General features: G+C 41.0%; 1 protein-coding gene across 2 annotated transcripts in view; it reads right to left on the bottom strand.

The window, feature by feature from the left end:
• Positions 1-17,877, bottom strand: part of LOC115402224 (5-hydroxytryptamine receptor 4-like) — a 166,138-nt gene that overhangs the window by 98,587 nt on the left and 49,674 nt on the right. For both annotated transcript variants that reach the window (XM_030110744.1, XM_030110738.1), the window contains exon 2: positions 10,456-10,534. In XM_030110744.1, coding sequence (XP_029966604.1) covers positions 10,456-10,511 — 56 coding nt within the window. In that variant the 5' untranslated portion in view covers positions 10,512-10,534. The remainder of the gene's footprint in view (positions 1-10,455; positions 10,535-17,877) is intronic.

The raw sequence follows: 17,877 nt of genomic DNA, 5'->3' as shown, positions 1-17,877 counted from the left end.
CCGTAACGAGCTGTCTCGCCGTAAATCATGTCGTGATGATGAGGGCACATGCGCAGAAGCGTCTGGTACGGATCGTGTTCCGGGTACGGATCAGGTACTGACAGACGTCTCTCCCTCGTGCTGAGGATATCCAATATGGCGACTGATCGGTTTCCGTTGCTTATTCGTCAAATTTCAACCAATCAAGTGACTTATCCCGCCCTCCGATGGCTAACCAGCCAACCGCTGCCGAAAATGATGGACCCACGTCATCGGTCGTCATCACTCGTAATCAACGTATTCTGAGCCAATCACATCGGTAGAAACGTTTGACTGACAGGGCTGGTAACCAATGAGCTTGCTGAATGGCTGGCTGGCCCGCGAGCGGGGTTTTGTGACTTCTCAGATATCTGCTGAGAGATGCACCTGCTGTCTGTCCCTGCTCCTCTCAATCTGAGGGCCTTATCCCACACTGAAGCCTGTCTGAAGTGATTTTTTGAGTACTTTATGAGTTTTTGGAGTGAAAATAATATAAAAACGGGCCAAAAACCAACATATACCATTGTACAGAGGGCATCCAGGGGGTATACAGAGGATGTCCAAAATTGACCCCGCCGGGGCATAGCAGTACAAATACATGTGTGAAACACTCATTTCTTGTAGTACTGCTCTGACATTTTGACCTGAACTATGTAAGACCCCAGGCTTTAGCAAAATTGTGTTTTCAAGCTCGCACAGTGCTTCCACACTTATTTCCAGGTGTTTTAAGAGGGAAAAAATTCAGGCGAGAATGAAATTCATCCTAATTCAGTGTGCTGCAACATAAATAAATCTGTGGCAGTAGCACCTAGAGTAATTCTGACTGCACTGGGTGAAAATACAGGTTGTCAGCTTTCAAATGAGACCCCAACCATGCATGTACTCCAAACAGTTCAAGAACAGCATTCAGTTTACTTTGGGTACGTCTTCAGTTGAACTTTTAGGCGAAAATGGCCCCGAGCTTAAAGGGATATACTGTATGTAATGAAAGTGGGTTCTTCATCTGTGATGATGGAGAACAAATGTCCAGGTGTTGAGTCACCGACTACATGTTTCAATGAGGAAAGATTCGAGAAACTCAATCCAGACACAAACAGAGCATTTATTTACTTGTTCAAAACAAAGAAATGTACACTGCATTAAGACCATTGATAGCTTTGCAGATAGTTTAGGTGAGCGTTCTACAAATGATTTCCAGCTGGATGCCAAATGGTCTCATTCCACTGGAATTGAAAACAGTGTCAGCAGAATTTTAGAGCTAATTTGGACTAAAGAGATTGGATTTAAAAGATATCTGTGCATGGCAGCCGTTGACCAACTAGAGAGACTCAACAAAAGCAAATCAAATGGACCCCTCCACCATCAGCCTTGCATTTTTAACATTATACCCACTTTGAAGTGAAGTGAAATTTCCTTTGTGTTTTCTTTTTGTCGTCACCACAGCTGTTTTGGTGCTTATGTCAATCATTACATTGACTCATTCATTCTTTCATTAGATGCATTCATTTTTACTCAGTGAAATCAGACTTTTGTTTGTATTTTGTGCTTCTGTTTCATTTGGAGTGGATTCCGAGGTATTGGGGGAAGAAATGAGTCCACCAAGAGAACAATGATGACATTCTCCTTTATGGCAAAGCAAAGCTTGGCTCAATCCTGATACTTAGGACAGAGCACTGCATTAGTTTTTGGGGATATTTCCTGTGCTGCTCATCTGAAAAATGTGACTCCAAATTCATAAGTGCAGATGAGGACCACATTAGTGGGAAAATGAAAGGAACACATCATATTGTTATGAATTTGAAGATTAAAGTCCAAATCTCGTGGCAGAGTGGTGACTGTGAATTGGCCGGCTGTGTCACCGAATGTGTGTATTTGTGTGTCTCGTCAGAAAAGGCTCCAGCTTCTTATGACTACTTATTAAAAAAGACTGAAGATGAAATGAAGATGAATACGTCTCACGGCTTCACTTGCACGATGGAAATAAAGACCTACTTTGACAGCAAATGGGTTAATTATCAAGAAAATAATCAACCCATAGTTTTATGTTTGGGGAATTGTCTTGGCTATAGTTCGTTTTTGTCTGTTCCCGCATTTTTAAGGTAATCTTTATCCGTCCATCTATCTTTGATGGTTCATGCATTTTCTCTTTTTTTGCTATATCACAGCAAAATCCAACAATCTTCATTTTAAAGCTCACCTGCAGCTCAGACGCAGACATGAAAGGATGATTTCTTCTTATTTACTTTGCTTATCCTGCATATTTCCCTCCAGCTCTAAGTTCTCTCCTGCCTTTGTCTCCTGATCCAATCCCGTCCACCCAGAGAATTATCTTTCATCGGCAGGATGAACACAGTGATGAACCAAAACCACTCAACACAGAAATCCAAAATGAAAAAAACCTTTTCTCCGTCTTCCTCCTCCTAAGATACACAAATTGCCGCTGGCTAGCTGGAAAACAACTATGTGCACAAAGATTAGTGCCCTGTGTTCAGCTGAGAGTGTCCACTCAAAATGTGTGTCTCCAACAAAGTCATGATGTGATTATGTCCACAGAAAAACAAAGAAATGGAGAAACTGCTTGCATGCATGGAAAAGATCATCAGGTGTGATAACAAGCTGCAGCTCAGAGCAACTCCAAGGTAACTGACTTTGTTGTACTGCTGCTTGAAACAAAGCAGATTTATTTCAGTGTGATTGGTGTGAAAGATGTATTCTTTCTGCTGCTTTTTCAGACTTTCTTCTCTTTTTGTCGAAGCACCAAGCCTGTGGTCTGCAGTGGCGTCTGCGACTTCCCCATTCATAACAAGTGAGCATCTTGAGACCGGTAAAGAGAACCAAAATATTAAATGATATACTAATTCTGTAAAGCACGTCCATGCGAAATGAGGATCTGTGCAGCACACAGTGTGGTAAAGACACTGTCTATGAAGTGTTTTTTTACATTCAGAATACATGTTTCTTGCCAGTATTTTCTGTGATCAAAATTGCTTTTTTATGATCTGGCAAGACATAGAATTCTCCAGTAAACACTAACAGTGAACTAAACGCCACTGAGCTTCTTCCGGCCACATCTGTTTCTACCCATTTCTATTGTGTTCACCCTATAGCAAAACGACATGACGGATGACAAAGTTTCCCACATTTCTCTTTGTATCCAACTGCCGAGGCAAACACCTTTTCAAACAGGCGCAATCCTAAAAAACACGAATGTTTTCCGTCATTGTAAAGCAGACTGTTCACTGTACAATGATCAGCTAAAATAAACTCCTCCCAGTGCTTGAAACACGTACTTGATATTTGGGTGTCCGTTTTACACAACAGAAAAAGCTCCAACTGTGTTTCAGTGTAAACAGGGGAAAATGTAACAGCTTCAAAATGTTCTGGCTCCGTCTCCATGTAGAGGATGGCGAACAAGTAGATAGATAACAACGCTGGCCTCTAGACTGTCATGACTCCCAGTCTGCGAGTACAAGGATGTTCATATGGACAGATGACAGGTGACTGCACTCACCACTGGTAATGTTTATATGATACTGCTGTCTGCAGCGCGTGTGTGATTTCATTATAAAAACATCCAACAGCTCCCACTCGTGGCCCAACAGAAAAACCACATTGTTTTCAGTGTTTCCATAATTTACAGTGTTTAAAAAAAACTTTCCTGAAACAAAAATGCAAAGAACAAATGTGTTTCCACTTGAAACTTTCTCTTGTAAATTGGCACTGGGCGATATCGCTATCGCTCCCACTGTCAATAAGACAAAGTTTAAGCTGATCAGGACCTAAGAGTTGATGTTTTGGAAGTGATATCACACTATGAGGTGTTTGACTACAGGCTGATAGAAGACTCTTTTTTTTTTTTTTCCTTTCCCAAAGCTACGTGAAGTTCTTTAATAGGGAAACATCAACGAGCAGGAAGAGGCGCCGGAGGCTGAACCACAGCTCGAAGCCAGGCTGAGCTATCAGTGACAGGTGGGATAAATCACCTTGTCAGGCGCGAATTCAAACCGGTTGGAAACACTGTATAATGGAGCGCTCCTCCCAGCCAACACATACACACACAAACATACACACACACACACACACACACACACACACACACACACACACACACACACACACGCTGCAGATTCCTCTCCATCTGCGAGGATAACAGAATCAGGACCCTGACAGATTTGAGTTTTATCACTTGAGTTTTTGACAGCATCGTTAGACTACTTCAATTCACAGATCTGATCCTGTCTGAGTTGAATGAAAGCCTCGGCGTCTTGTTTCTTTGTTGTTGTTTTCTCAGCCCCACAGTTCTGTGTGTGTGCACGCTCTGCTTCACGCATCCATCTCAAGTTTTTTTTTTTTTTTTTTTTATATGAATGGCGGATTTCTTATTGAGATTACGTAAGCAACTGCTGAATGAATTATTCAAATGTGTGAAAGAAAGTGATGGTGCGACGTGTTCGCTGCCAAATCTGCACTCTGAATCAAAACCTCCAAACGACACGGGGTTTGAATGGATGGATACAGAGACAATGAAAGAGATAGAAGTTGTGCGGCGCATGATGAAGAATCAACAGTAGGCTCGGGTGGGTTGAGGTTACAGATCAATTTTTTGGCTTGGCTTTCAATCAAAGGAGGTCGGGATTGTTTTCATTATTCATTTTATGACTATTCTGATGCCTTTGTTGTGTCACACAACTTTTGTTGTCTTTTTTGTCCAATTGTCACCTTTTCCATCATCTGTGAAGCACTTTCAGCTGTACCTGCCTGCATGAAAGGTGCGGTACAAATAAAGGTAAATTGATTCTTCATGTTTTCCCAGACAAGCAGTCCCTTATGACAAGATGTACTTTTCGAAGGAGCAGAGGTGAAGAGGCCCGACCGTGGCTTTTTTTATTGACAAATGTACTGGAACAACACGAGTGGGCAGAGGCGACCTGGTCCTTCCAAGATTTATTTCACACATTCTAAAGCTGAACTATCCTGGTGAAAGCAACCATGCAGAAAACAGGATCTGTCACAAGACACCTGAGGTGACGCGCCAAGTGAAAGCAAACAGCCAAGTGTGGAAGGATATCTGATTCCAGAAAGAGAAGCCGGCTGCTATCTGATCGCTCTGAGTCCGACTGGCTGAGTCATATTGACTTATTGTTCCGAGTCAGGCGGTCTGTTCCGGGATCACGGCGCTAACTGGTCGCATAAAAATCTGTGACATGAGATACTGCCTTCCAGGATCGTGTTTGACATGCAGGTTACAAATCGAAGAAAAACAAAAAAGACACTTACATTTTTTGTTTTTTTTTTGGGGGGGGGGTTTCATGGTGTTCAGGATAACACTTCATGTTGTCTTCATTCAGTTTCATTGAAATTGCAGCCTTAAATAACTTCCTATCGTGCAAGTTTATCATAAGGTGCTCAGTCTATTAAAGTGGTCGTTGGAAGGAAAAGCAGTAGCGCCAGCGCTGAGTGACCACAGCTCATTAGGGAAGGTGGTCCCAAGCAAGCCTGACCTCATGAAATTCACTCACTTAAAGAATCTCCTTCAAATCACTCACTGCCACAGCCATCAGTGAACCTCTGTACCTGGCCACAATGATCTGTGTAACAATGCAGAAGAGCAGTTCAAGGACAGGCGGCTCTGTAATGATCTGATTACCTTCAGTACAATTCAGAATCAAAAGAAAAGAAGTATCTCACTGACTGATTGATATGGTGATGGCAGCTGGGAAAGTTTGAATCCCTGAACTGTGAACTGATTTAAGCAGAGAAAGTGAAATCCATATATTATCCCCGCTCTCATTATCACCACTCTGTAAACCCTCGAGCAATCACCGAAACCCCTGAATGCTCCCACTGCTTCTCATGTGTGTATTCAGGGTTGACCCTTAACTGGACAGGTCAAGTGCAGAAGATAAATTTCCCCAAGGAGACCAATGAAGTGACTTAAATTATTTTAGATGTGAAAATGAGACGAGGTGCAATAATCATGCAGTTTTGGTGGGCCTTTTCAAGTTTCACAGCTCAAATGATTCTCTGGTCTGTGGGCGGCGTGTTGGGAAGAGGCTTCCATCTTTGCCTTACAGCAATGCCTACTAATTGAATGAAGGAGTGAATTCACACACACACATATGTGGGTCCGGTGTGTGTCCTGCCAATCGGCCGCAGTCAGGTTGGATTAACTGTTGCTCCAAGCGACCCTAACATCGGTAGAAGCTGGAAGAATAAATAGATCCTGTCTTTAACTCTTACAAGAACTGCAAGAAAGACTTGAAACACTAAAGAGCAAGTTCTGCTGATGCTCTGGATTGTTGCTCTTGGTGACATCCTGATCTGAACCTTTTTTCCCCTCTTCATCATTCTGGCAGTGTTGAACTGTAAAGCTTTACCAGCCAGCTAATGAACCCCACTCCAGCTTTCAGAACCGCTCTCTCTCACCATGCACTATGCATAAATTATACAGAAATATGCAAACCTTAGCAAACAGACCAAACATTACACGCAGTCGCACACCCTGTCTACATACCGTGGCATATAGAGTCCACTGCATGTGTAACATCTATATATCTTCCCTACTGCTCTGCTTAACGGAGGGCGGCAGGACGCTGGCGAGGAGCCCGGCCGACGATGGGCGAAGGCAGGATGTACTGTACTCTGGACGGGCAACCAGCCCAAACACAGGAAACACACAACGGGACACATTAACATTCTGATCATCAATTATCTTCAACTATTTGTTTTTCTGACTGTTTGAACCACTGATATGGAACATATACACCAAAAAACACAAATAAAAATGTTTGTCTGACCTCATTTTCATGCAGATACGTTATCAGCATCCTAATGTGTTATCTTTTCTGCAACTGGGGCGCAATGCATGTGTGAAGTGAAGGTGACTGTATGTAAACACACACAAACAAGATTACCGGATAAACCACTCCAACCCATCTGCACATATCGCGACCTCGAAAGAAAGCGTCAACCAACCAACATCATTATCATATACGATGGCATAACGATGGCATTCATGCATTATTTATTGTAAAAAAAAAAAAAAAAAAAAAAAAAAAAAGAAAGAAAGAAATTCTGATATAAGAATGTATCATCCAATCCTGTTAAAATTGGGGAAGAGTTGGACTTTACACCATGAGCCACATAAAGCGTTTAAAAATTCAGATTTCTTTTCCTGGAAGGCATTTGGGGGGCTGCAAACACTCCAGCTGGAGGACTGCGTGTTTGAACCAGCTTTACATGAATTTATGGGGATTTAAATTTTTAGTAGAAAATGATGCCGCGACCCAAACTGATAAAACTAGATTAAACGACTCACTGTGCTCGATGCTGCTGCACTAATTGTTAAATTGTTCACCAGTTCTGTGCAATCTATTATATTTTACAAGCTCATTGTCATTCAGTAGGTCTTTTTCTCTAAATGTATTGAAATGAAACAAGTTCTTGTTGGCTTTTTTTTTTTTTTTTTTTTTAGATTAGCGTCATGCAGGGAGATGTGTATGAACATACTGCATGGCATGAGTCCTGTGGAGACCAGAGGCTGTGCCACATGGATTAAAATTCTAAAACCTGTGTAGAATAGGTTAATTACCACAGATATACATGCATCCATCACCAAAACCAAAATAAACTGCGCCAACACAAATCTGACAGTACAGTATATAGTTTGCATACATTGAAGTCAAGATGCATCATAATGAGGAGATCAAAGTGAGGAGATTGCATGTGATTAATGTGACAAATACGCTGCTGCCTCCTGGAGCATCATGCCAAAAACAGAAGAGTGTCGACATCCATTAGGGAAAATATGGAAGAAGCTGCTACTCTGGCTTTAAAACATGGCAGGAATGCACCTTTTCTCTTACTTCATGCCAGCGTTTGAGATTAGTGGCTCCAGACGATGATAAATCTCAGAAGTATGAGGCGCTGGAAAGACTGGAGCACCAACTGAACTTTCAGGAGTGTTTTTTTTTTTTCCTTAATATTCTACTGACACACATGCACAGTCTTCACCTCACCATTTCCCAAATGCTTGTCTGAGCTCTGAGTGTCAATAGACCAAACACTTGGTCCATCAGATGTGTTCCCACACCAAATGACTTGTGTGCCTGTTCTAAATATGCATGTAGGGTGCAGTGTGGCCCAGCAAGATAACATTATGAATCACGCTCGCTTCCCATCGAGGCTGGCGGAGACAGCCGTCAACCAATCACGTGATCGGAACAGAAAACTGGGTCACGTCGGATCCTTCTGTGAACTGTTAATTAACATGCCAGGCTGCAGTCATTACCAGTAAAGTTTAAACAAAGACGAACTTAAATCATCTCTACCCTAAGCATCTGCTTGTCCTCATAAAGTGTGAAACACAACTTGCGTTGTCTTTTAGGTACAGCCTCCATTTCCTTTCAAGATGTTTTAGACTGTTGGTGCAAATGTGGACCAAAACATGTTCCATTGTTCACATTCACACAAAATGTACCCAGTCTGGTGTAAACAGTGGATCAGCTGGCAGGACAATGATATGACAACACGTTTTATGTGGCTACAAACACTGTAAAATCAAAGGGTTTCTTTCTTTATTTGAGCGCTACTGCTTCCTATGTGAAGAGCAATATGCACTTCAATACATTCCACTCAAAGTTTTTTGGCTTTTATTTGGCTCCGTTCCACAGACTGAAGCCTTTTTTTTATCATTAAACATCTGCATTTAAATCAACAAGTGGGAAAAAAATCCTACATAGAAGGGGTCCAATCCTCATCAAATCTGTGATCATAAACCATTCATAACTGGAAATCTTGTTTTTAATCAGACAGAAATGTTCTTCTCTCTCTCTCTCTCTCTCATGTTCAGCCTTTACTGTAAGTCTCATTGTTATCTGCACCTCTTTCATGCAATTCATCTTAATATTTTGTATTTGTTTTGCTCATCTTAAGTCAAAACTGGTGTGAAATTTGAAGAATAACCTCCAGACTGAATGTTAACCAAGCAGAGGGAATCATGAAAAAAAAAAAAAAGACATCTCAATACCACATTTTAAAAAAACATCCAACACTTTCTGCAAAATCAGTGTTTTAATCAAACCAACAAGCCCGAGGCTGAGGCAGCGAGCGAGGCGGCGAGCGAGGCGGCAGGCGGTGCAGCAGTAATATTCTCACTTTGCCCATTGTTTCCTCCGCTGAACTGAATATGCAAAGATGAAACCTCCCTGGAAGCGAGAACTTGTGTCTGATCTGCAGACGTTTGAGGCTGATTGTTGCACAGCACCAGCTCCCAGAGCAGCGATGAATGAAAACACGAGTACTGCAGAGTCAGGATCATCAGCAGCCGCTCTGGCTGCTGGTCTGTAATAGAGGGCTGGTTTGATTTTCTTATTTTAAAGGAAAACTGTGTCAAACTGAAAGGTTCTTTTTGAATTATACTTCAGTAATCGCTGGTTTTATCCATCTGCCCATTCCCATATAGTGATTAGTCCACTGAACATGATAATGACATTTCAAAGTGACACTTGAGGCACATTTTAGGATGAATGGTGTTAACAAACTGAAGAGAGCTGCAGAGACATCACATGCCTCAAATTACTGACGCGACTCCGAATTGCAGCAACAACTGAGGAGGAGAGATACTTTCAGTTTCCTGCATTGCATTTGTCACCCATCTGTTTATAAACAGCGCTCAGGAAATCCACTCCAGAGGACATTCACAGAACTTCCAATACCTCAGAGCATATCTGCAAATTTAGGTCAAAGACATGATGCAAAAGGAGAAATATTCAAACACGAAGCCTCACTCAGAAATATTTGAACACAAAGTCTGAATTTCAGCAGTAATGAATAGCATGATAATATAAATAACTCTTAAGAGTGAAAGATCATCATGAAGCAGGCAAATGTAATGCTTTACTTTTATTTGAAACAATTATGTAACAAGTTCTGGTTGGAAACACAGAGTCTCACTCAAGTCTTTTCTTGTCTTGTTTAGCTCCTTCTTGGTGAAATATGTGACTACTAAGGGTACAGGCTGACCAGACTTCCTGTCTCACTGACGTGTTCTGCAGCATAAGGGCCAAAGACAGACGCCACTGCAGTCTGCAACAGCTAATAGAGGAAAGGTTCTTTGCATGACCAAAATTAGTTGGTGAAACTTTACTTCTTGTGTGAAATTCTAAGAGGTGCACAAGTTAGAGGAAATGTGTACAGAAACTCTAATCTCACCTTTGTCACAATGTTTAGTAGTAAAATACAGTGAAACTTCATTTGATTGCTCAGACCAAAGTATTGTAAAGTCACGACGGCTGCACAGCAGAATATTTCTGCGCCGTCATCATTTCAGTGACAATCTGCAGGCTTGTGTTGTTTATTCAGCGGTGTGACCGTGGTCAGGAAGTGCTCAATCACAGACGCAGTGATTATAAAACAGCGAAGATGATTAATTCTCACCTCTCACTGACAAGCTCCTCCATCACCGGCATCTGGCCCGCGGCGCTGACATTCATGTAACCATAAATGCAGAGAGTCCCTGCAGACACAAGAGGACAATTAAGAAACTGGCACAATCATTTTTGTAACTGAAGGATAAACTTTTAATGACATCAAGCAATTGGTGGCATTAGCAGGGTTGGGGTAGATTGCATTAACATAAACCTGTCAGACTGAATTGGGCTCACTCGAACGCAACTGTTTCATCTGACATTTAAAGTTCGACATGACAGTGTGCAGCGTTAGTATTTAAGATTTATTTGTCTAAAACTTGGACATTAATCGGTCTTCAAATCTAAGTGCCTAAAGCACGCTTGCATTCAGACATTTCACTTTACGTCAGTTGGTTTCTGTTATTGTTTCTGCAACAATATCAATACAAAGAGTAAGAATAGGCAAGGAAGGTGAGGCAAAAGGACTAATCAAACGTGACAAAGAATTCAGTACTTCAATTCATTTGAGTAGAAAACAATGATGAATGGAATCTCTGCAGCTGCACATTGTGAAAGGATGTTCAGGTGGGATGCAGAGAGGTGGGAAAGCAAATGTCAGCCCAGCGGGGGCTCGGAGATAAATGGAGGAAGGTTGTGACCTGCAGATTTACCCACCTAATAAAACACATTTTGTTTAAAGCAAACATGCAGCTGTCAGAGCAAGTTCATCGCGTGGACATCGAAAAATGCCAGTTCTTTCCACAAATCCTACAAGAGGAAGAACGACCTGCCCTGCCTGTGTTAAAAGGGAAAAAAGCTGGAAGATGATAATAATTACTGGAATATTTGGTGTTGTGCAGCAGAAATGAAACATTTCAATCTGCCAACACTGCAAAAAATAGATGTTTTCACAGACAAAAATAATGACAGCGCACAAAATCCTCTTACACATAGCCAAGTGAACATGCATGTAAACAATAACTTGTGTTACATCACACCGGTCTGGATTAGTGTGAAGCAGATGGCCTATTGCAGCTGCTCAACTCCAGGAAAAGATCTACTGTTATCGATATAAATCAGTCTAAAGCACTGTGCAGCATTCCTAAAAAGACAGCCCAGCCCTCTCACAGATGCGTAGTATACTTGGATTGGGTAACAGTTAATAAACAAGTTAACAGTGTAAATAATGTAAATAGTTGAAATATTTACGCTGCAGAGTTGGATGAAAGTGCTGAATTTTCAGCTGTTTTTTTTTTTTTTTTGCTGTAAGCATGGAAGAAACAGAAATTACAGTCAAAACAACACAATTCATGGATTATTGCAACCTATTTTAAATCCAGTCTTCTTCAATATCATCTTATTCAGTTCAGAGTATCTGTGCGTCACAGAGCAATAACACACACCCAACCAACAGCATGGTCACCAACAAACCACACATGCAGTCTTTTAGTCTGTATGAGACTTGATTAATGTCATATTAATTGATACTTGGTTCAAATGTCTGCTCTTTATTCTTACTGTCAGTTCAGAAATCTGTTAGATTAAGCACTAACAATAAAAAAGCAGCAACCAAAACTAATATTTAAGATGCTAAATATTTACAATACTAAATGATAACCGTCAGGAGTTAATTCATGAATACATTGATACATAGAAAAAGAGACAGCAGCTCTAAATGTGTTTTTAAGCACCACAAAGCACCAAATGTAACAAACTGTATTCACAATATCAGTGTATAGGTGTTTATTAGGTTTGAACTTAACATTTTAAGGGATGGGGAAGACAAAACGAGGAACAGAAGCTCTCTTTGGGGGAGGATTTCACTCCAGATGCTGCTTGAGATTATGGTTTAAAAGAGTAAAAGCCAAAGCTAATCACATTTTTTTGAAGCACCACATTCAAATGGCAGGCTTCCACAATTTCCTCATAAAACAGGTTGCTAAAGACGAGGGGTTAAAAGTCTGCCGCTTATGCCACTGAAGCATGACAGGTGAAAGAGTCTTTCTGAATTACCTTATTCTGAAAAGCCTATTACTGCATGTGTCTGTTCGAAGGATTTATCCTCAAATGCAAATACAATGGTGGAGAAGGTCTGGTTCACATGGAAACAAGCAAATGCCCCAAAAATAGCAGTCATACAGGTATTAGCTTTCTGAAGTCATTATAGTGTTGAATACTTTTGGTGGAAAAATGCCCAGAAACGGACTGAATTTTAACCCTATGAAGACAAAATGAGACTTGGCTTTGATGGTAGAGGGTTAAGCTGTGATATCAACATATCTGTATAAGTCCGGCTTAAAAAGCAAATAAGAGCACATCATATTAAATCTATGGTACTGTGCATTAAACCTGTCTTAAGTCTGAGAAAATTGAATTCCTGCCCTTAATACCTGGACATGAGATACAGAGAATATTATGAAATATATTACATTTATTTAAGGAGCTCAGTGCTCTAAATATCAGTGTTATCTTTATTACATCTGTATAATATCTGGAACGGTTCGCTTGTTTATAGGGAAAAGATGAGCTTCATAATGGAGACAAAGTTAAGGACATAAACTCAGTGAAGGACATTTTCCCATCTACTAACAAGAGTGCAGTTGGTAAGAAACCAAGGGAGAGCAGAGGTTCCATTTTCCCAGCATGCCTTCATGCATGTCATTAACAAAGAACTCATGATCAGAACAAAGTAAAAACCCAATGAACACTATTACTAAAAACAAGGGTGACTTTTAAAAACGTTTGTGAAGCAAATCCATCAAGAAGAAATCGGGTGTAACAGTAACGTGACAGGTGTGGAAGTTGAAGGCTTTATGTCATTAAATACTTTGGCTTTGAATTTAAAAGCCTCCATGGAGCAAAATGCTCTTAATTACTTGTGGATCTAAAGCACCCAATAGTGCCAACATCTTTTAATGTAACAGGTTTTCAAAGGTTCAGTGTTCAAGCAAAAATTACCACTGAGCTTGAGATAAAGCCGGTGCGGTGCAGAAAATGTTGAATTCATTTTGTGATTTACTCTCCATGCAAACCTGCTGGACTTGCAACATTCTGAAAAAAATTCCACTTTGAGAGTAATTTTTAGGAAGTTGCATTTGCAGTGGTTCCGAACCCTGCTGTCATGTACGCGGACACACAAGACGCAACAGAGATTTTCCATTTTCACTTGAAAATATTTACGTGCCAATGGGCTAAAATGTGTGTGTGCATCACCCTGCAATGAAAACCATTCAGCGGAGGAAGAAATTGTAAACCGGTGGACAACTTACACCCTGAATCACATCTTGATTGACCAAATTAAATCGCTTTTTTTTTTTTTTTTTGGTTCGAGAATTCCAACAAATGAATGAGTTTGTTTTTACTTTAATTTTATTCAAATTGCTGACAAACAGAGGCCTAAATGGCAGGCTCAAGCAATGGTAGTCATTAAACGTGTCGAGGTCTGAATATTAGATAAACATCTAAAAAAAAAAAAAAAAAAAAAAAAGAAACATCAAATATGAAAAACATTTGATGTGCAGCAAAGAATCTTATGAAAATCCACAAAAAAAGACTCTGACCACAGCTTCTCTGAAGGATGAACTGGTCTGCAGTAAATATTCACCAAAAGACAAAATTTCAGAGGTAGTATATCATAGTGCATGTTGTGTCAATCTATATGCATAAACTCAAAAGTATTTTGCATAATCTGGTAGACGATGCACAATATTCTCCTGTATGTCTTAAAGGTCATGTTACATTTACTTCAAGATTTTTGAATGTACTGTTTCTTGACCCGTGTCAGTGTGCCCTCCGCGGCTCCTTCCTCAGCCGATCACATGAGGTGTCAGTGGGATAACGGCCAGCAGACCACCGTGCTACAGCTCCAAGAAATCAAAGTTTTTTTCCTAATACCGTGCATGTGAAGGACATTTTTGAGCAAAGCCTGAGCTCCCATGTTGATTATAAGTTCACACTTTCTCCCAGATTTTCCCAGCCTACACTGACATAGGTACGGCGCTGGTCATGGCATCCCAAGCCTCCATTCATCCAGAACAGATTATCGAATCATCATGAGACTGATTTCCCATCAGTCTCAAATTTCCCTGACCCTTTCTTCAGGTCGCACCGGGCCCGCCGCCTCTGTTCTGTAATAGACTCAACGGGGGAGTTGAACGCATGACGGACCTAATGGGCCGGGCCGCTGAGAGGGTCTGCTGGGGTCTGTCAGCTCTCATCCACTCACACACAGTGAGGAGAGAAGAAACGGAAGAAAACGTATGATGGTGCAAGGAAGCCAAGGAGCAAAGTGAAAGGAGAGGAATGAGTAATTGAACAAATGGGGAAAATTGGAAGAAACGCTGAGCAAGACGAAGTTAAGAGAAGATGGACCTGATACTGTAAACTGCAGCATTTTCATGGGCCGATGGTTTCTCTCTCTATCTGGTGGTTCACTCTGGGCTGATGAGGAGAAACGGCAGTCTTAGAAAGACTGAAAGCACGCTATTTTTCCATCACACATGCGTAGCATACTTGCACTGCATCAGTGAACATTGATAATTAATGAGATCTATCAAATACCAGACATGCCTATGAACATGTTGTGACCCCCGACGTGCAGTTTGCAGCATGTTCTATGTGCAAAAGATAAAGATGGAACAAAGTCTCTGTTCGCCGGTGTAATGAGGCCTGCTGTTAAGACGCCAGACTTGTTTCTGTCACCGCCACTGAGGCGTGGAAACAATTAAAAGTTCGGCATCATAGCTGCACTTTGATATCAGCAGAAGCCACGGCAGCGAGCTGAGGAAGAGGATCCAGAAAAGCCACTGCGGCTCTAAAGCTGGCAGGCTGCTGAGGCAGTGGGTGGGACATCACAAGAGGACAGAGACTTCCTGCTAAGAGGTTTATTCATGGCAGCGTTGGCAAGAAATGTGCCTCGTAGCAGGTAAAGTTACAGCTCAGAATCAGACAGCAACTTATGTTGAACAACACTGATCTTAATTGAGTTTAAAAAATATTGACTGTATCTGGATTTGCCTGAAGCGTTTATGAAAGTGGCTGACAGGCGACTTCCTGTCCGTTTCTCATAAAACATTTAAGGTTTAGCCACCAGCTGCCCTCCAGTTTAGGAATAGTCTGAATGGGTTCGAGACAGCGGGATGTCGTCGTGATGCAGTGTGGTCCATCCTGGAGTACATTAATCCCACTGTGCTCCACTAACAATTAGAATATGAAGTTATATTATAGAGGATCTGAACATTAACTAACACCAGACAGGTTTGCAATCCATTCCACCTCGTCATCATTTGGCAAAGTGTTGTGATTTTATTTATAACATAAATGAGGTTAAGTTCTGCACTGAACTGATGCATGTAATTACTTTAATTTCTGTCATGTCATAACATGACAACGGTTTTTCAAGTATTTTGCAGCGAGGAGCTGCCTCACATGTCGTTGCACATATCGAGGCATCAAAGCAAATTGAACCCGATGTGCTGAAGCCGTTTTCAGACATCACTCAGAGGTGTTAGCATGATGCCGCCTCGTTCCAAACTACATGATGAAACACATGGATGCTGAGCTGCAGCTGGTGTTTACATGATAAACCACTTCAATCATAAAGTGTTTTGTGCCCCCCAGCAAGACATCCTGGCTTAAACCTCGTCTCATTTGACTTTCACTGTTAGATTCAAAGGTTTTCACGGACAAAATCACAGTTTTTACTGAATACTATGATTATTTCATGATCCAAGGAGGAAACTAAGTTAAACCAATTTTGTCACCAAAAAGCATTTAAATGGACTTGTTTGAAAATTAGAGAAATGAGACGGGGATATCTGAGCACAAACAGCCGAGACCACCGGAATAACCCAGACTGACTGATGGGTGAGAGGTGGGGGTGGGGGAGGGGGTGGGGGCTGTCTGTGTTTGCTAAACTGTGTGCTGCGGTGGGTTCAGGTCTCCTGAGGTTCAGCCAAAGGTTTCCAGACAAGGTGGGGGGAACCATCAAACCTACATTTCATCTTGTTTATCTCAGCACAGAAGAAACTCAAAACAGGCAAGGAGCGCATATGTGTGTGTATATATATTCTTTCATATGTGTGTGTCTGTATGTGTATGTGTGTGTGTGTGTGTAATACAACGTATATCTGAGGTTGTTAAACCAGCAGGAGAGTAGAATAATCATGCATCAGTCATGTGGGTGGTAAGACATTTATTTTTTATACTTAACACTGGATTTTTATCTGGAGATGTAAACAAATCAAAATGTAGGTGTTGCAAAGATAAAATTGTGCCTACATGCGGTGTACCGCCCCGGAAGGGTAAATAAATGGGAAGCACTCCGCAGGTGTGCTGGTGTCTGCATGTCGTGTACGGACAGATCTGACAATGCACCGCGTGCAGCGTTTGTACAGTATAATAGGGATAATTTGTAGATATATATATATAAACAAATTTATTGCAAATGTGGTGCACATTTCAGATCAGACTCACTTGTAGATACCAACCAATGTAATGTTTTGGTTTATGTATTCATGAGATCAGTGTTTTTTTTTTTCCTGAGGGACTGACCGATGTCACTGTACTGTAGGCCTACTGTCAATTTATTTAAATTTTTGGGGTGGTGTATTTTCACAAGTGATGACTACTATTTTGAACTTTCTGAAAGAGAAAACCTCAATCAGTCAATTCTTTACCATTTGCAAAATAATCCTAACATTGTCAATTTTTGGTTAAAACAAATCAGGATTAAAGATTTAATGCATGAACATTTATCAAAGGCAAACCAATAGGTTAAGCATCCATCAGAGTCAAATTACGTCGGCTTAAAGTCGACCTTTATTGAGGCCATTTCAGTCTCATCTGTATTTGCTTTTATTACGACAATCAGATTTGTTGACTCCAGCAAGCAAAATCCAGTTAAGCTCTTTAACTGGATTTCAGGGAAAGTCATGTTTTTATCCTGTTGCTGCAACTGGATTTTAACCTCAGGGGTTTATGATTACAGAAGAATTACAGCTAATTTATCTGTTATTCATAATGGCACCGAACTAAATTATGTTAAAAATGTATTTTAGGATGAGGAAGACTTCATTTCAACAGTGAAGCCAGCGGTGACGCCATGTTTTCACTAGGAGCCAGCATCTGCCGGTTAAATATACACACTCATGACTGACAGTGTAGTGATCACTGGAGAGACTGCTCTGCAAAAAAATGTTAGACTCTAGAAGGGCTTATTAGCAGTTGTCAACTTCATGACAGTGAAGGACTGTCAAATTATTATCATGATGAAATTAGTTTGGAATCATTAACAAGCTCACTGAAAAGTCTAACTTTAGCTTTTGTTGGTCATGATAAGTAGGGAAGATGCTTCTTTGTCCCCATCAGACGTCAACAGGTTTGCTTCAGCACTCGCCGCAGATCTTCTCCAAACAGTTACTATTTTACTAAACTCCTGTTTGCTGAAGGA

Source organism: Salarias fasciatus, chromosome 2 (genome assembly GCF_902148845.1).
Source record: "Salarias fasciatus chromosome 2, fSalaFa1.1, whole genome shotgun sequence".
In the NCBI taxonomy this organism is placed as follows: Eukaryota; Metazoa; Chordata; class Actinopteri; order Blenniiformes; family Blenniidae; genus Salarias; species Salarias fasciatus.
This window is presented reverse-complemented; position numbering and strand designations above follow the sequence as displayed.